Raw genomic sequence first — 20,576 nt, 5'->3', positions numbered from 1 at the left:
TATAAAAATATACTAAAAATTTAATATAATTAAATTTTTAATTACCATTTCCAAACGGACACCAGCGTGGGGTTTTTGGCCCGTAGTGTGAAGCATCGGCCCGTTCCCGTGCTCATCGACTGTGTTACGGGAGTTAGAGCAAGACTGGGCGATTCTAATGGAATCAGGAAGACGCCAATATCGGATGAGGCCATCCCAGACATCCGTGGTGAGCTCAGCGGGTTTGCCACGCTCATACCCCTTCACGATCCAGTCACCCTTCCAGTTGGAGACCGTGTCCAACAAGCGAACTTTCGCCTTCGCTTCAAACTTCTTCCTCACCCTCTCAGTGATCCCGAAGGCCCAATTATATTTTTGCTGTTGGAAAAAATAATTTATAATTAGTTTTTCAGAAAAAAATATATATATAAATAATTAAAAAATTTAAAGATATATATTTAATTAATAGAACTTACAGCGTAAATTTTGAACCACGTCTTTCTGACGTAGTGGGGCGTCATTTTCCAGTTCGGATGTGCCATGGAGAAGTAACCTTTTATCGTGTCGGTTACGTCCGATGCAAGACATCCGTCAATCCCCCACCTGAAAAATACAAATTTAAAATATAAATTATTTTTTAAAGTTATAAAATAATTTAAAAAGAATAAAAAAATAATGAAACATACCATAAAGTTCCGTCCGGTCGGTCGGGGTCGATGACTGGTAAACCTTCTCTGCCTGGCAGACGGAGAATGTCCTCTACGGTGTACTGCGAGTAAGGAGCACTCGGAGGCACCATCAAATCGGGATGAATCTCGGCCGCGGGCATCGGAGGTGCCGGCATCGTAGGAGGCACAGGAGGAGGAGGCATCTGGGGAGGCACGTGAAGAACCGATGGTGCACTAGAAGAAGGAGATCCAATGACTCTCTGAGTGTACTGAGTCTCGGGGACAGTCTCCTGACCCGAAGAACCGGGAGCTGAAGAAGACGACGGGTCTAAACGACTACCCGGCTCACCGAACATCTCTCTGTAATGGGCAGTAAGTCTACCTTTTCGAACCTGAGAAAAAAATTTAATTTTTTAAATTTTCGTAAACATATACTTCCCAACATTATCCACCTAATCAACACTAAATAACATAAGATCCGTAAACCTATCTAAATTCCCTATACTAACCACCTAATCTATCCTAAACTAATCAAACTAGAGAGGAATTAGAGAGACTTACCATTGCTACGAATTAGGGAGGAAGTGGAGAGGAAGTGGAGAGGAAAGACGGAGCGAGCTCGCTCGGGATATATATAAGATTACTTGTCCTCGTAATTTCCTCGTAAACTTACGAGGAATTACAGAGGCCCGCGTTTTCAGTTACGACGAAATAGCGACGAAATACAAAGGCCCGCGTTTTCGTTAACGACGTTTTTACGACGAAAAGGGTTACGTGGAATTAACGAGTTAACCAGTTACGAGGAATTAGCGAGCCTTTATTTTCTATAAATACCCACAACTTTCCTTCTCAAACCACACACACAAGTCCCACACACACAAGTCACACTCCTCACCAAAATACTTTTCAAATTAGAAATATTTGAAAAAAAAAAGAAGAAAAGAAGATATTAGAATTTATGTGGGTGAGACTTAAGTCTCGCCACATATAATTCCAGTATCTTTCTTTTTTTCTTTTTTTCTAGTTTTTATACTATGAGGAAGTAGCAAGTCCCGCTTTCACCAATTTAGAAAATTTGGAAAAAAAAAAAGAGAAGAAGATATTTGGAACTCATGTGGTCGAGACTTACGTAAGTCTCGCCAAATGTGATTCAAGCATCTTTCTTCTCTTCTTTTTTTAGTATTTTTAATATTTTCGTCGTAATATCGTCGTTAGTTTACGACTCTTTTACGACGATTCTGGCTTACGTGGAATTAGCGTGCCCCGCTTTTTTAATTTCGTCGTAAAATCCTCGTGGCCTTACGAGGTGTTTACGACGAAATCATCCTACGTGGAATTAAAGAGTGCCTCCTTCGTCATTTACTTTACGTGGTATTTACGTCAATTTACCTTACGAGGTCTTTACAACGATTCTGTCCTACGTGGAATAAACGACGATTTCGTCGTACATTCGACGTCAAATTACGAGGAATTAACGAGCAGTACGTTTAAATCCCTAAAATCCGAAACCCCAAACCCCAAAACCCCATATTCCTTATCTTCTACTTCATATATTCCAAACCCCGTGTTTATTTCTATTCCAAACCACAATTCCCACATTTACTTATTTATAAAACAAACTCCCACAATTTCTTATTCATAAAACAAACTCCCACATTACCTTATTCATATCACATTACCTTATTCATAAAACAAACTACACAAAATCAAATACATCAATCGGATACATCGACATTCTCGTCATCACTAGAAATATCATCATTTTCATTAAAGTCGTCTTCTACAGCTTCGTCTGTGGCATCATCGGTAAGATCTTCGTATTCGTGATTATGCGGATCAATGAGAAGGATGTCATCAACTTCTTGTTCAGGTTCCTCGACTTCATTTATCTGTTCTTCTTGCAATGGTGGTTCTTCTCCACTGATGATTCGTCCTCGAGGTGTAACTTTGATCACTGCTAACCAATTTATACCCGAATCTCTCATCCGAGGGTATGGAAGGAAGCTAACTTGGTCTGCTTGTGAAGCTAAGATGAAAGGCTCGAATTTGTTGTACCGACGTCCACCGTTGACATCAACTACACCAAATTTGTTAGACCGAACACCTCTGTTGACGACGGGGTCGAACCATTCACATTTGAAGATGACGCATTTCAGCTTCAGTATCCCTGGAAATTCGACTTCAATAATCTCCGTCAAGATCCCGTAGAAATCTGTTTCCCCTTTCACACATATTCCATAGTTACTGGTCGCCCGCTGTCTACCATACTCATATGTGTGAAAAGTGTAGCCTCGTGTGAAATACATCTGTGATGTGGTGACCTTTACAAGTGGAGATTGAATTACTTCGTGTAACCACTTAGGATAATCTGCATCGTCGTCATAATCAACCTGCAAAAATAAAGAGAACATTAAAATACAAATCATGTATGAAAAAATAGTTTGAGTTATAATACCTGATTCCGCAACCACTTAATGAAGTGCTGATCTTTCCTTTTGTCTACGTCACTTGTGGATATACCAGGAAATGTTTCTTCGACTTGAGAAACAAATAGGCTGTAAAATTAATCACATTTCATAGGAATGAATCTCTTGCAATTATATAATTAATTATATGTGTTTTGAAGTGTCCATATATGTTACCTTTCAAAATAACGCATCAATGGATCCTCGCAATTGAGTAGAATATAGGTGTGTGCACTATGAGCGTCTTGTTCACTCGACCACCAAACCTCTTTAGACTTCCCACCGAGTCGTCCAATCTGGCTAAAGATGTCTGGAACACCAGCAACTGCATATGTTGGCGCAACTCCACCATCATCATATCTTCTTGGAGCTCTTCTACGGGTACGTACTTTTGACGCAAAGTAGTACGATGTGAAGTGAGAAACTTCTTCCGTCAAACTTCCAGCAATTATAGAACCTTCAACTTTGGCGAGGTTCTTTGCTTTTCCCTTCAAATATTTCATGGCTCGCTCATACTGATACATCCATCCGTAATGTACAGGTCCACGAAGCAATGCTTCATATGGGAGGTGGACAGCTAGATGCTCCATGACGTCAAAAAATCCAGGAGGAAATATCTTCTCCAAGTTGCACAATAAGATGGGAATGTTCTCCTGAAGCTGTTCTACAACTTCTTCTTTAAGAGTGCGTGTGCTCAGATCCCTGAAAAATGCTCCAATGCCTTTTATATTCCAAAAACAATTAAACACATTGTTAGTCGTATATTATTTTGCAAACTAGACCGTTATAAAATTATTGTGATATAAAACACTACGAACCTGCAAGTGCTTCATGTACGTTTGTTGGAAGTAGCTCCGCAAATGCAAAGGGCAGTAGTCGTTGCATAAAGACATGACAATCATGACTCTTCATCCCAGAGAACTTTTGACCCTTTTCAACACATCTAGAGAGATTTGAAACATACCCATCGGGGAACTTCACTTCTGATGCCACCCAGTTGAACAACACCGACTTTTTTTCTGAAGACAGTCTGAATATCGGAACGGGAACTTGTCCATTGCTTTTAATATGTAACTCGCTTCTTGAGCAAATATCCGGCAAGTCCAACCTCGATTTTATGTTGTCTTTTGTCTTCCCTGGGACATTCAATATTGTATTCATGATGTTCTCAAAGAAATTCTTCTCTATATGCATCACATCGAGGTTGTGGCGCAGAAGAAGATCCTTCCAATATGGCAACTCCCAAAATATACTCTTCTTGTGCCAGTTGTGATGAACACCGTAAGAATCAGGCATATTACGAGGGACATGCCAATTACCACCCCAACGAACTGTTTCGTTAGCTCCGTAGTAGTCGATTTGTGCTTCAATTTGTTCTCCAGTTAGATATGGTGGAGAAGTGTCTCTCACAACCCTTTTGTGCCTAAACAAATTCTTGTTTCTTCGGTAAGGATGGCCAATGGGAAGAAATCGACGATGACAATCAAACCAACTTGTCTTCCTACCATTCTTCAGTTGAAACGCATCTGTCGTTCCATTACAATATGGACAAGCTAATCTCCCATGTGTAGTCCATCCAGACAACATCCCATATGCAGGAAAGTCACTTATGGTCCACAAAAGCATAGCTCGCATCGTAAAATTCGTCTTCGTTGAACAGTCATACGTCCTCACCCCTGTTGACCACAAATCCTTCAACTCTTTTATCAGTGGTTGTAGGAAAACATCCAGGGACCTTTTTGGATGGTTCGGACCAGGTATCAATATCGTCAAGAATAGCAACTCCCGTTGCATGCACATCTCCGGTGGCAGGTTGTATGGCGTAAGAAAGACTGGCCACAATGAATATTGTCTCCCTGACATTCCGAACGGACTAAATCCATCTGTGCATAATCCGAGATACACATTCCGGCTATTGCTAGCAAAATCCGGATGTACTTTGTTGAAATGTTTCCAGGCTCTTGCATCTGATGGATGAGTCATCTCACCATCCGTCTGAGTATGCTCGGCATGCCATCTCATCTTTGCAGCAGTCTGCTCTGATTGATACAATCTTTTCAATCTGTCTGTAATTGGTAGGTACCACATCCTTTGGTACGGTACCCTATTACGTCCCCGTCCTTGCGGCTTGAATCGTGGCTTCTTGCAGAATCGACATACTTCTAGCTTCTCATCATCTCCCCAATAGATCATGCAGTTGTCGATGCAGACATCTATCATCTCCGAAGGCAACCCAAGACTATAAACTAATTTCTGAATCTCATAATAAGAATCAGCAGACACATTGTCTTCCGGCAAATACTCTTTAAACAAGTCCGCCCATTCGTTCATGCAACTTTCAGGTAGATTGTGATCAGTTTTAATATTCATCATTCTAGCAGCCAACGACAATTTAGAGAGACCTTCTCTACAACCACTGTAAAGTGGTTGATTCGCCGCGTTTAACATTCCGTAAAACTTTTTTGCATCTATATTAGGTTCTTCATCTTCATCATGAGCTACGAATGCATCAGCTACCATATCATGAACCCTATCATAATCTACCATCTCCTCCTGATGGTAACTATGTTCATTATGCAAATGATGATTAACCGGTTCTTCCTGAAAATTGCTATTACTACTACTAGCTTCATTCTGATCATAATTATAACCTTCCCCATGTTGAAACCAGATATAGTAATTTGGCGTGAAACCTCTATTTATTAAATGCTTCCAAACATTTTCACGGTTTGCCAATTTCGAATTGTTGCATTTCCGACAAGGACAGAACATCTTACCACTTTCTTGGGCGAGCGGTGTTGAATCTGCTTGGTGCATAAATGTCTCCAGCCCCGCAAGGTATTCTTTCGTCACTCTCCCGTTAGCATCTCTATGCATATACATCCAATTCCGCAACTCGTAAATAGTCCCAGAGCCAGCCATTTTTTTTTCTTTCACGTTTTTTGTTGTTGGTGTGTTTAAAATGATGTTCCAACATCCATATTTATAGAAAATTTCGAATCTGGTAGTTGTAATTTTACTATGAAATTACGACGAAAATTAATTGTATGGCCAAAAAAAAACGTGAGCCACCTACCAAGTTGGTGGATTCAAAATTTCCTCGTTAAGTACACGTAAAATATTTCGTCGTAAAGCACTCGCGAAATTTACGTGGCTTTTACGAGGAAAAACTATTTCCTCGTAAAAGCCACGTTAATTTACATCGTCTTTACGACGAATATTTTTTGTCGTTAGCTTACGACGAAATAACGATGCTTTTCTTTCTCAACGTACTTTCCTCGCAAAATCAACGTTTCTTTACGAGGATTATTTTTCCTCGTTAAACTTCCTCGTTAAAATTACGTTTTCTTGTAGTGAGAAAATCAAGAACAGAACGAAAAGAGTTCAAAATCATCAAGGGAGAAAACTTTGATGACGGAAGAAAGTAACAAGAATCTTCAACGAGGGGTTGTCATAAAAGTTCTATAAATATATTAAACAGATATTAGTAAATTATTTTTATGGTATCTCAAAATCAAAAACGCATGTTTGATATATTTTTATCTTCTATTTAGTTGTTTTAATGCTATAAGTAAATGTATAATCCATAAATAACATGCTTAAATAAAATTCAGTCAAAAGAAAAATCTTAAGTAAAATATAACAGAAAAATTCAGAAAATCATTATATCAAAAAAAAAACAACAAGAAAATCACAAGGGTACTATGGTAAGTTAAGTAAAAAATAAGAATATCCTTTTTATCTAAGACGACATATCTCTCTCAAAAACTTATTTTCATTGTAGAACTTCACATTCTATTAATTTATCACCTCTCTCTCTCTCTCTCTCTATCTCTCTTGCATGCGTTAGTACTTCCCCATGGCAACCGAGCAAGAATTCACACGTGCATCACGCGTCTCACGCGCCTCAAGCAGCATAGGATATTACTCAGACGAAGACTACACGACGGAGGAAGAGGAGGACGAAGAAGAAGAGATGGAAGAACTTGAGGAAGAGGAGGAGGAAGAAGAAGAGACACATGTGGGGGTCACGTGCGGAATAAGAAGAAGAAACGGGTCATCGAGTAGCTATAATAAATGGATGGTGTTGGGTCGAATACTTGACCCGAGATCCAAATTGGTTCAAGAATGGAACAAAGTCTTTCTCCTTGTGTGCGCGACGGGCCTTTTCGTAGACCCACTTTTTCTCTACACCATATCGGTGAACGATGCATGTATGTGTCTCCTTGTCGATGGTTGGCTCGCTCTCTCCATCACTGCCGTGCGCTCCATGACCGATCTTTTGCACTTATGGAACATTTGGATTCAGTTCAAGATTGCTCGCCGGTGGCCTTACCCCGGCGGAGATAGCGACGGCGATACTAATAAAGGAGATGAGACACGTCTCCGTACGAGTAGAAGAGTTGCTCCGCCTTACGTTAAGAAGAAAGGGACGTTCTTCTTCGATCTCTTCGTCATTTTACCAGTACCTCAGGTTAGTTAACCAATATTTTTATTCTTTTTATTTACCTACAACGATATATTATTATTTTCTTCGTTTCTACGACATATTAATCTCATCATCGTATGTAATTACTTAATATGCAGTAATAATCATAATCAAGTAGTTGTACTCTGAGGCACTTTTGTTATGTATACGTTAGTCAATGACTCAAGGCAGATGTTTAATTTTATATAGACACTTCAGTCGCTGCAAATGCAAAGTCTACTATACATAGCGACTAACATTTAACAATACTTCTACATTAACTAAGCAAGAGAGATTTCTTGTGAGTTAATAATTGAGACAGTTACCAACTTTTGTTTAAAGGCACAAACATAGGAATCAAATCTAGAACTCAAATAAAATTGACTAATTTAGGAAAAAAAACTTGTATTATATGGTCTGAAATTGACTAATCTAGGAAAAAAACTTGGATAATTAATTATATGGTCTGAAAGAATTCAAACTTAGTCTAACCTAATCATGTTCGTGTGTGGACCAAATGAAATAATACATATTCGTTTTCATCCTATCTTTTCGTTTGGTACATTTTTGTTTTTTTGGTTTAAATAATTTACTTATAAATTATTTTGAAAATGAGAGCAGGTAGTGTTGTGGGTGGTCATACCTTCTCTTCTAAAGAGAGGCTCGGTGACTTTAGTGGTGTCAGTTTTGCTTGTAACATTCCTCTTCCAATATCTACCGAAGATCTATCACTCCGTTCGCCATCTCCGTCAAAACGCTACTTTATCAGGTTACATTTTCGGCACCGTCTGGTGGGGAATCGCACTCAACATGATCGCTTATTTCGTCGCTGCTCATGTAAGTTTTTTTGATAAAACATGAACTATTACTTACTAAAATCGCAACAATTAAGATACAAAATTCAACAATAAGTCAATCTGCATTGTCCATCTAAATATTGTGAGCAGTTGTTAATAAATCTAACTATATACTTTGTATTCACTTTGTTCATCAATAGATTACAAGTTTCAGTCATGTAATAATGCATGTTTACGAAATTTTGTTTTGCATATGTTTGTGTGTGTGTGTTTGTGTGTGTGTGTGTGTGTGTGTGTGTGTGTGTGTGTGTGTGTGTGTGTGGGTAGATTCTGTAAAGTAAATTACTAATAAGATATGGGAAATAATTAATTTTCAGGTGCCAGGTAATTTTATGTTATATGGTTTTGGTTGTGAGATTATTTAAGATGTTACCTATAATATTTTCACATGGACCTTTTCCATTGCTGTGGGAGTCTTCTAAATATATCAGAAAATGCCAAAATAAGAAAAGATTTGTTAGGAAGAAGGTATGATTCTCTGAATCACACAAGTCGCAATCAAATTATTTAATGAATTAGACACAAGTTGCATTGGTTTTTACGTAGGATTAACTAATAAATTATGCAATCATTAGCTTTTTTTTTCCAAATACATATTCACGTTTTCACTTTTTAGAGTTTTAGTTGTCCGGACATATACTTCTCTCTTCTTTATTTTCTCTCCCTTCTCTCTAGAATCTTCTGATCTCAGATCGTAGACTTTGTTCATCGGCTCCGGTGGCTCTCTTAGCACCGGAGCCGGTATCTTTTTCTTATGTCCTTTTCGTTTAGTTTGTTTGTGATGTAAGGGGATTTTGTTTCGACGCAAAATCATTCGGTGATGCTTTATTGATGCTGTCAAAATTCTTTTGGCTGTGATTTAGTCTGGTTAAGCGGCTAGAGGTTCTGGATCTTATGGATCATTGGAGTGGCTTGTCCTTTTGCCTCTCTTGTCGTCTCAATCTAGTTCTAGATCTGTGGTTCAACTCAGTTTTCCCTTGCATGCTCACCGTTTGATCTCAGATTTAACAGTGATGTCTTTATGGTGATTGTTTCTAATCTTGATCTGCATGCCCTTGTTCTCCGTGGCTTCTTTGGATCTTGCCGGATTCGATCCTTCCTACTCTTGTTCGCATGAGATTGGTTTGTTCGGTCAAGATCGTAACCGCTCCTTGTCATTTCCCATGAGATCTGGTCGTGATCTCGCTTCTTTGACTCGCTTCTCATTAGGCGCTCCACCGTCGCTCTCTGTCGACTTCGCCGTTCGGAAGTTGGATCTCGAACCGTTATCGGTTCTTTCCTTCCGGTTTGGAAGCCGTGCTTGATTATTCTACGCTTATTCACTATAGGTGGGTTAAGTTATCAACACAGTTTTGGTAACTCTTGTCAGAGGCCTGGAGGAGTAAGGTTGATTTATGCGATTGGGTTTGAACTTCATCATTTGGACTGCATCTGTCTCGTTTATATTTGTTACGTCGTTTCATTCCCCTGTGTTTAGTTTTACTTGTCTTATGTTTCTATCTTGTTTCCCTTTGATAGGGCTTACTTTCCAGAAGCACTCAGTTGCTTGCTGGCCTAGTTTCCAAAAGTACTCGTTGCTTGCTGGCTTTGTATCTTACAACCGCATTCCACCATGTATCTCATCTTAATAATATAATTTTAGTGTTTAAAAAAAAAGAGTTTTAGTTGTCCCTCAATGACTCATCAGCACCTTTTAGCTAACCTCGTATGAAAATTTCTTAGTTTTCCTAAATCAATCATAAACCGTATAAATTGTTTAATAATCAACTAAAAAAAATCAACTAAAATCCGCAAGAAAAGCTATTAGTTCGTCAATTAACAATAGTAATCACTCATATATATGTCTAAACTACAGGCAGCAGGAGCATGTTGGTACTTGCTAGGGGTCCAAAGATCAGCGAAATGTCTTAAAGAACAATGTGAAAGCACAATGGGATGCGACCTAAGAATGTTGTCATGTAAGGAACCAGTGTACTATGGCACGACCGAGATGGTCCTTGACAGGGCTAGACTGGCTTGGGCACAAAACAAACAAGCACGATCCATTTGCTTAGATATCAACACTAACTACACTTATGGTGCTTATAAATGGACCATTCAACTTGTGAGCAATGAAAGCCGGTTGGAGAAAATTCTTTTCCCTATATTTTGGGGTCTCATGACTCTCAGGTATTTCACAGTTCACATATTCCACTTACATAACCCTTTCCTTATGTATGTATATAGAACTACCAATACTGAATATATAAGAAACATTCAATTGATTTTTTGATCGATATAATTAATCAGCACATTTGGGAATTTGGAGAGCACAACAGAGTGGTCTGAAGTTGTCTTCAATATAATAGTTCTAACAAGTGGTCTTCTTCTCGTTACCATGTTGATCGGTAACATAAAGGTAATGGCAGTAGCTTGTTTTCTTACCATTTATTTTAAAATATCATTACTTAAGAAATTAGAGTTTGTCTCCAATATATAAATGTAGGTGTTTCTGCATGCAACAACTTCAAAGAAGCAAGCAATGCACCTGAAAATGAGGAACATAGAGTGGTGGATGAAGAAGAGACAATTACCATTAGGGTATAGGCAACGAGTCCGCAACTATGAGCGGCAGAGATGGGCTGCTATGCGCGGTGTAAACGAGTGTGAGATGGTTCAAAACCTTCCAGAAGGTCTTAGAAGAGACATCAAGTACCATCTTTGTTTAGACTTAGTCCGGCAGGTCAGATTGGCCATTGCAATTAATCAATAATTTAAGAGAAAAAATAATATATATATATATAGATAGATAATTGATGTCGATGAGTATTTGCATTCTTCTAGGTTCCATTGTTTCAGCATATGGATGATTTGGTACTCGAGAATATATGCGATCGTGTGAAGTCACTTATTTTCACCAAAGGAGAAACCGTAAGTAACTTTAACCCATTTTACGGATTACCAAAATAAACTCTATAACTTCAAATATATAATGTTTTGCTTTCCAAAAAGAAATTTTAAAACTTCAAGTTTAGAGTTTTGGGGAGAGAACCTTCACTACCCAAAACTTCAAATTTGAAATTTTATATTTTATTTACATTTTGGTCCTTACAATTAATTACACATCATATTTACGATTCTTAAGTATTTTTTTGTTTATTTCTTTCTAATCTTTAAAAAAATTATCTCATAATTATTTCAGATTTATTTTATAAATTCAAGTTTTACACGTAAAATTAAATTAAAAATTAAAAATAAAATTTATATTATCTTAAAACTAGAGTTAGACAGCAAGAATATTACAAAAGAAACTTAATAATAAAACTTTGTTAAAAGGTACCTACATGAAGACAAAAAAATTTACAGACATTTAAATATTACAACAACACTAATAGTCTGGTAAATTTGCTCCGGGACTTCCAAAATTTCTAAAATATTATCCAAACAAATTTTGTGTACCCGAAGATGAAGCATTACAGAAATAATTTTAAGGAGTAATGTAGTATTTTCTTGTGTTTTAATATGTAAATATATTGTATTTCTATTTATAGTTTTATATTCTAGTGTAAGATTTTATTAATTAGTATTGTTGTATTATGCTTTATATATGTTATAGTTATTTATAAAAGTTTTATGGATCTACATTAATTATGACAAATAGAGTAAATTACAAATAATTTTGAAGTTGAGTTTGAAGTTTTACTTTTAGAGAATAACACCTTAGAGCAGGTTTATTGGTGTCCTTTAAAGAAGAGTTGTTAAACATAATTACAATTAAAATAAAGAAGAAAAGGAAGAAAAGAGGAGGGACGTACCTTATTTAAACAAAGGAAGGGACGTTGCTTCCACTACTTCTTCATCTTTTGTTTGTCTCTCTCTCTGACCCCACTTAAGAGACATTTAAGAGTTTTACCATTGAACATGCTCTTAGAACCTCAAATATAGAACTTTGCAAACTCTAAAATAAAAAAAATTTTTGGAGATGCTCTATGTGCTCAATGTCGTGAAGCCCATCTATATAGTTAGGAAAACAATGCACAGATATATGTGACTCTTCGTAGCAATTGTAGCATGATACCAACATAAAATCCCAATATTATTATTAGAAGGAAAACAAATGCTAAAAAGAAAAATGCTGAATCGTTTAAGTTTTTACCCCCAAAAATTATCCAGCTGTTGGTAACGTGGGATCCAAGAAATCTCTCAATGATGAACTCAAAGTAAAAATGTTTGGAAGTGCAGATCCAAAAAGAAGGAGATGCAGTTCAGAGAATGTTGTTCGTAGTGAGAGGCCATCTTCAGAGTAGTCAGTTACTAAGAGATGGCGTCAGAAGCTGTTGCATGTTAGGTCCGGGTAATTTTAGCGGTGACGAGCTTCTCTCGTGGTGTCTCCGACGACCCTTCGTGGAGAGGCTACCGCCGTCTACGTCAACGCTCGTGACGCTCGAGACAACCGAAGCGTTTGGACTGGACGCTGAAGATGTTAAGTACGTGACCCAACATTTCCGTTACACTTTTGTCAACGAGAAAGTCAAACGTAGTGCCCGCTATTATTCTCCTGGGTGGCGAACTTGGGCCGCGGTTGCCGTTCAGCTTGCTTGGAGGAGGTACGTCTCATTTCTTGAAATATATGAATTTCCCTTTTTCAACTTTATAACATCTGAAATGTTTTCTTTTCAACTTTGAGTTTTAGGATTTGGGAAGAAACATAGTCAATTAAGAATAAATAAATAGCTTAAAAACAATATTACAAATTCAAAACCTTTCTGACTTTTTGGGTTTTGAACTGGAATTAGGTGTGAATTGGTTTACATATGTTCTTGTTAATGTGATAGGTACAAGCATAGGTTAACGTTGACGTCACTGTCGTTTATAAGGCCGAGGAGACCATTGTCGAGATGTGCATCACTTGGAGAAGATAAACTGAGGCTCTACACAGCAATCTTAACCTCTCCTAAACCCAACCCTGACGATTTCGATGATTATTAGTTAATACTTATTTAAATTACATCGATCTACAATTATTATACTATCATATAAAATGATAATATTTTTAGTATATATCTTGACGTTCAGCGTATTATATTATTTTAGTTGATAGCATTTAGTCCAATATAAAATAGATGATATATAGACTGTAACCTTTACTGTTTAAAATGAGAAACCATTTTTAAAAAATAAGACTAACTTGTTTCCAAGAAAATGATGGGGCTGCACACCGATGATCTCTTTACCGAGTGGGCCTATTAGAAAATGTTAATAGCTTAGATCGCCGGTTCAGCTCTGTACCGTACCGTGATGTGGACTAACCGGTGAAAAAGAGAGTTAGCTGAAAGATTCGCTGACCTGTCATAGATTCATGTGGGACGTGTCACCCAACACTTCCTTGCTTTCAAAGCAATTAACAAATTCTCCAAAGGACAGAAACCTAAAACTTTACAGCTTTTGCCACCAAACGACCTAAAATAATTTAATTTATTATATTAAATAACAGAGAACAATTAGCTAAAGACACTTGTTGCCGCCTTTGTCTCTTCACCTCTAGCCTGTAATATCATTTCTCCTCCAATATTTCATTGTTTCTCTGAACGTTCTCGCATTTTCTTGGGGAAACATTTCTAATCATTTTGACTTGTTTGTTGAAGAGACGACGGGAACTTTCTCTTCCTCCGATGGCGCCGCGTCTTTTATCCTGTTTCGGCGTCAAAGGATCTTCAACTTCCACCACCGGAAAAGGCATCTCAGGACATAACGCTGCCGTCGTGGCTGCGGATGTTCCCGCCGGTGACGGACCTGTTCTCGTTCAGCTCTTCTCGTCTCAAGGATGTAAGACTTCTCCTGAGGCCGAGATGCTTGTGTCGCGTCTTGGCCGTGGAGATTTCGACGGTCAGATCCGTCGTGAAGGTGGATCTGGTTCTCCGGCGATGATTCTTGTTTTCCACGTTGATTATTGGGATTACATGGGGTGGAAGGATCCGTATGGATCGAGCCAATGGACGGTGAGGCAAAAGGCCTACATCGAGGCGTTGAATCAAGATACGATGTTTACTCCGCAGTTTGTGGTTCAAGGTCGCGTCCAGTTCCTTGGCAATGAGGAAGAGACTCTGCTCAAGTCCATCGTCGAAGCGCCTAGGTTTCCTTCTCCGGCGTTTCAGGTGACTACTTACATAACATTGCCATGTTGATTAATCTATAAGTTGAGGCATCATTAGAACAAGTAATTTACATGTTAGAATCCTCGATTATTATTATAAATGTTTATGGAATAAATCTCACATTTTATACTATATTGACTACACTTCTATGGAGTTTTTCTTTAAGATGTTCATGGAGAAATTTTGATTATGTCACACATGAATGTTAATGGTTTCGGATCAATGTGTGTTTGTAGCGTAACATAACTCTATGTATCAAAAGCATTAGATCTTTGTGCATTTAAGGTACATGTTCTTATTGCATCTCTCTCTTACCATAAATATAAATTTGATTGTGATCAAAGTTTCTTATTAGGTTTTTGGAGAAAGGTTTTGACTCAGCATAGATAGAGAAGAGAAGTAGTTGAACACTTTTGCATATATGAAGTAAAGACATAAATTGGTTATAAGATCTACACAGTAACCTTTTAGATGTGCTTTTAACTACATTGTAATCAAGGTCAGTGAAATTTTTATTGGTTTCTCTTATTACCAGGCTACATTCCAAAGACCAACCTCAGAAACCCTTCAAGTGTCTCTAACAGGAGCTTTGAGGATGAAAGTGGACTCGACCGGGATCGATATAATGGTGGCGCTATACGAGAACGGACTAGTGACTGATTGCCCTCGAGGAGAGAACTCGGGAAGAGTCTTGGCCAATGACTACGTTGTAAGAAAGCTAGAAAAGTTATGCACCGTAAAAGATTTAGCGGCCAAGAAAACGGTCTCGGAAACGGCTCATTTCACGGTATGGGATGGGTTCAACAGTGCTAAATGTGGAGTCGCTGTTTTTCTTCAGAACGCATCTCTTCAAATTTTTGGTACGCAGAGTTTTCAATTGCCTGATGAGATATGACAAAAAATAAACAAAAGTTCTGAATCTATTACATTTGCCATTTTGAGTTCATTCATATTTTGTTTATTAAATCATATGACCTTTTAAAATGCTGACAAGTGATGAACATAGTGTTTCCGATATGTCCTAGTTCGATGCTCTCAACGAAACATATTAGTTTTGATGCAAATTAATAAACTCGAAAGATCAGATTTGAGTCATTTGTCCATGACATTGTTATCCTACTACTTCGTGTTGCGTTACTACTCGGACTCAGTGGCGGATGTACATGTACGTGCTGCCCTATAAAATAATTTCAATTCATGCAGCTTATAAACGTTCAAACGTCTTCCACCCACAAAACTTTCTCACGCATTTGTGTCGTGCCAATTGATCTTTTTGTTTTGTTTTTTTTTAAATCTTTTTGGGGGTCTTTTGGTTCCTTCTTGCTAGTTTCTAGCAGACTGGGATGCAAAATGTTTGTATCAGATTGCTCATTACATTGTTAATGAAATTCCCATATTTATCCAAAAAAAAACAGTATTTTTGGGATGCAAAAGAAGAGAACCAATCTAAATTATTATGCATAGAATCACGTCTACTCTATTAAAACTGAAGTACAAAATAATAATTGTCTAACTTTAAGTGATTTTTACATATTTTCATTCATTTTTAAACTAATTCTAACCACTTAATTTATTATTTTTTCTAAATAATTCGAATTCATTTATTACAGAATTACAAAACATAACTATTATATATTTTACATTCTTTTTTTTTTCAATTTTCTAAACTACTTCATTGATTGCAGTTACCATAATACATCGACATAATTTATTTTACGTGTTAACCAAAATAATTTCACATGTTTTGAATGAAGTTACTCCATTTCATGACAAGAATTTAAACCAGTTAACAAAGAAATTTTTATTTGTTTACATAATTAGCTAGACAAGGATATTCAAAGTACAAATCAGTTTTTCGGGTACTGATTTTTTTGAATTTTTAAATTAAACTCCTTTCGAATATAACAAAATTTCTAGATGGGTTTGGAATCGGATTCTTACAGGTCCATGTAGGTTCATAGGAACCTAGTATTAGACAAATAATCTATATGTTTAAAAAAGTTACTAAACAATTCATAAAAAATGAAAACCAACACCGCGCGGATCAAGCTCTAGTATATAATTAATACGAGAACATAATGCTACTTAATACATTATTTATTTATTTATATAATATAAATAAAAATGACTTAAAACTTATAAATAAATACGTAAATATCAATATCAATTCATAGAATATAATTATACTTAATGCAATTATTTATTTATTTATCGTAAATATAAATGATATAATTACTTAAAAATCATAAACAACAAAAACAAATATTTATTTAAAAATTATTATTATTTAATTATTTGTAAATATTTATGTCAATGCATGAAAACGGGAAAATCACCTAGTTTTAAGTATTTTAGAGATTTTAGTAGTTTTTATACCAATTTTTGGTTCTTTAGAATATTTATAGCTAGTTTAGATAGTTTGACTAGTCTTTATAAGATTGTTTGAATAGTTTTTATATTTTAGATATTTTGATCAATTTCATAGTTTCATTCCATACCTCTGAATGATCTAAGATATTGTGTATAAACAGATCAGAACCAAATCTGAGAGCAGTCAAACCGAATTCGGCAATAATATTTCATGGACCCAAAATATGAAAAACCGGATTCAAATCAGAACAGCAAGCATATTCCACACTTTGGATGCTAGATTGGTTTAGTCTATATTGTATATGAACATAAAACCAAATCGAACGTCAATAGTTGTTTTTAGTTTACAAATGTTTTGTTGATTTTTATATGAAAATCTTGATTTAAAATAAATTTAGAGTCCTTTTTTAGTTAAAAGCAAACTATACATATAATATATATGAAAACCATGATGAATCATATGATACTATAGTTGGTAAATAATATAATGTAGTATAAAAGGATAAGATGATATAGTGACTTGGTGAAATGTAGCTACATTTGTGCGTGAGCTTTTTTTTGTGTTTACTAAGCAACACAAAAAGTAAAATTTATGAACTAGTGGTGACGATTTTTTAATACATAACTATTTGATAATATTCCCAATATAATATACATCTAAAGTTTGATGTTATTGTGAATACCAGGTGTTTTATATTCATTTGTGGATACAATAATATTTTATCCGTTTTGGAAAGATCAATGTTTGCAAAAACAAATGTGACAAAATACAATTTTTATACATTTTATTAGATAATAATTTCAAATTGTAAACTTCAAAAGAATTAGTTGTGTTTATAGTATTTCTATTGGCTTTAAATTATGAAAAATAACTAATCACAAAATACTATATATAAAACATCAAAACATACATATTTTTGTAACATAATTACTAATAAAATTGAGAAAGAAGGAAATGCAAGTAATGATGTAATGAAGTTTGAAAATCTTTAAAAAGAACAAGATAATAAAAGAATTTTTTTTTGAAAATCTTAGTTTATATAGTAGTCCTAGGTGAAAAACAAAAACTCTTTATATTTGGATTTAATTTCTTACTGGAAACTAAATGAGAGATGGTAGCTGATTAACGATTTGACATATAAAAAGAGTTGTAAAATTGATCTATACTATTAAAGCAGAATCCCTAATAGGATTCTACCCTTATTTTTTGAAGTTATTTACAATAGAATACCACTGCCATTTTTAGATGTATTTTTAAATATTACAATTATATATTCGACCAATCATAGACAAGACGTTTTAAAATCCACGATTTTCAACTTGGGTAACAATTTAACTATTAACTACACCATTAAATACTGTAAGAATATTTAAATTAAATATCGCTATTCCTATTTTATAGTAACTTGAAACCATATATAGTTATGATTTTGCTCATGAGATTAGTATCAATTATTAGTTTTATATTTTTAGCTATTTTAAAATATATTGTATCACCAATAATATAGGGACTTCCTAAACTAAATGATTCTATTCCTATAATATATTGACCATTATTTTAAGAAAATTGCACTGAAGTCTCTCTCTATATAAACACATTCATCGATAGAGGATTATAATCAAACCCACAAAACATATACAGTACTTACAAAAACATATAGAAGGGCAGTGTTAAAATCTTCGATATATTTTCTATCAATGCTACACGGTTCTTTTAATGGAGGTGCTGACATAGAATCTCCGGAAGACGAATCAATTAAATATTTACCAGGAAGAGAGAATGGAAGTGCTACAATCATGATTCGTTCTCATTTACTGCAGACAGCAGGGCCGGCTCAACACTGTTAGGGGCCCTAGGGTAAAAAAAAAAAATTTTACTCTCTAAAATTTATATAGAGATAATGTTTAAAATATTTTTAAAATTTAATCAATAATATTTTGTATATTTTGTAATAAAAATAAAACTATATACATATCAAATAATTTTGGGCCCTTTTCAATTTTATTTATTGTATTTATAATTTTTTTTATATATAAAAATATAGATTTATAAAAAATTGGGCCCCTTATTTATCATTACACGGAGGGACACGGGCTCGGACCCGGGGCGGTCACACCGCTTGTCCCCCCTTGTAAGCCGGCCCTGACTGCAGGTAAATGACCCTTAACTATCTTCCAACTTTCATTTTTTTGTTTCTTGATCAACGATGAAAACCCTTAATTAATTTATATGTTTCATAGTAGTGGAGTTGAGGTTCCAAACCGCGAACCGAAGTATTTTAAGAAAAGAACAGTGAAGATGAGCATATTTTGGAATCACATCTCGGACTTCTTCAAGAAGATCGAAGCAACATTCACCGTCACTCCTACGGAAGACATGAGACCTAGCCGCAGTGCCATGAAAATGATTTTAGGACTTAAAAGGCAAGTTTCAAAAATAAACTTATTTATAACTATATATAACTTATATATATATATATATATATATCATTTTCACCAAATACGCAAATCTAAAACTGTTAAAAATAAATTTATAATATAAATATGCTTATATCATATAGATAAAATAGTTAAGTTCAGAAAGTGAATTAGTTGAACTCTCCTCGAAGTGTTTTTTACAACAAAAAGTCTAAACCATTAAACTATAATTTTTAAAAATTTGTGACCCCAAAATAAGGCATGAGAAGAATGACTTTTAGACATGGCTTTGTGTAGCAGTTGAGAAGATTAGCTATGACATAATAGAACTTAAAATTTTAGAATTTATAGAATTTGAAAAGGACATAAATCCCGCCCTTTGAAAGGGCGGATCAAAATCTAGTAATTTATTATGATAAGCAGAGCCGGCTCTTGCTAGAAGCCAATAAACTTGGGCTTGCAGCCTTTATATTATTAAGTAAAATATCGGCCACCATATTATACTAAAGTAACTTTAGTCCAGTGGTTAAACACCTCTATCTTCTATTAGAGGTGAGGAGTTCAAACCTTAGCAGCCACATTATTATTTTTGGCTTGTAGCCTCACCAAAACAAGGACCGGCTCTGGTGATAAGACTTACATAATTGATAGTTGTAAACTTTTAAGAGAATAATTTTGAAACAATATATCTTGTTAGATCATGTACAATGGTTTCAACACCCTCTCTATATTCAACACCATTTTTTTCTCTTTTTAACATTCAACATCATCTTTTCTCTCTTCCACCTCATTTATTCAACACTCACTTCATTCTAAACCTCTACAATAGTTTGTTTAAAAAAATTTAACACCCTACCCCATAACTTTTAATTTATATTTTTGTTATTACAACATAATAAATACATATTTATAATTTTATCATAATTAGCCTAAAAACTAAAACAACATAATATTTAATAATATTTATTTGAAATTATTATACTTAACTTGCTCCAGTATGCTTGGCTTTTCTGGTTCCTGCCAATAATGATGTATGTTCCATATTTAATCTATCCACTAAGTAGAACCAAATTTTGATCGGTGGTCCATTTAGGGCTTCTACGGCGAGCTTGAACTGATTCATCTGCATTTTCCTCGGGAATGGGTTTGCTAGCACCGCTCATGCCACCAAAAACTATTTGGGTAGAAAATTCGGGAAATTTAATTGCTCTCGGAAC

General features: G+C 35.5%; 2 protein-coding genes across 2 annotated transcripts; both read left to right on the top strand.

The window, feature by feature from the left end:
- The first annotated feature begins 6,880 nt into the window (after positions 1 to 6,880).
- LOC106434507 (cyclic nucleotide-gated ion channel 4) lies at positions 6,881 to 13,519 on the top strand. The gene is made up of 8 exons (XM_013875377.3): positions 6,881 to 7,586; positions 8,202 to 8,417; positions 10,293 to 10,606; positions 10,727 to 10,835; positions 10,923 to 11,159; positions 11,261 to 11,347; positions 12,659 to 13,023; positions 13,252 to 13,519. The coding sequence occupies exons 1-8, from the start codon at positions 6,972 to 6,974 to the stop codon at positions 13,403 to 13,405; spliced, it is 2,097 nt and encodes a 698-aa protein (XP_013730831.2). The 5' UTR covers positions 6,881 to 6,971; the 3' UTR covers positions 13,406 to 13,519.
- A 243-nt stretch (positions 13,520 to 13,762) lies between these two features.
- Positions 13,763 to 15,672, top strand: LOC111197956. The gene is made up of 3 exons (XM_022693251.2): positions 13,763 to 13,964; positions 14,062 to 14,571; positions 15,107 to 15,672. The coding sequence occupies exons 2-3, from the start codon at positions 14,089 to 14,091 to the stop codon at positions 15,464 to 15,466; spliced, it is 843 nt and encodes a 280-aa protein (XP_022548972.2). The 5' UTR covers positions 13,763 to 13,964; positions 14,062 to 14,088; the 3' UTR covers positions 15,467 to 15,672.
- Positions 15,673 to 20,576: the final 4,904 nt, after the last annotated feature.

The sequence above is a fragment of the Brassica napus genome, chromosome A10 (assembly GCF_020379485.1).
Source record: "Brassica napus cultivar Da-Ae chromosome A10, Da-Ae, whole genome shotgun sequence".
In the NCBI taxonomy this organism is placed as follows: domain Eukaryota; kingdom Viridiplantae; phylum Streptophyta; class Magnoliopsida; order Brassicales; family Brassicaceae; genus Brassica; species Brassica napus.
This window is presented reverse-complemented; position numbering and strand designations above follow the sequence as displayed.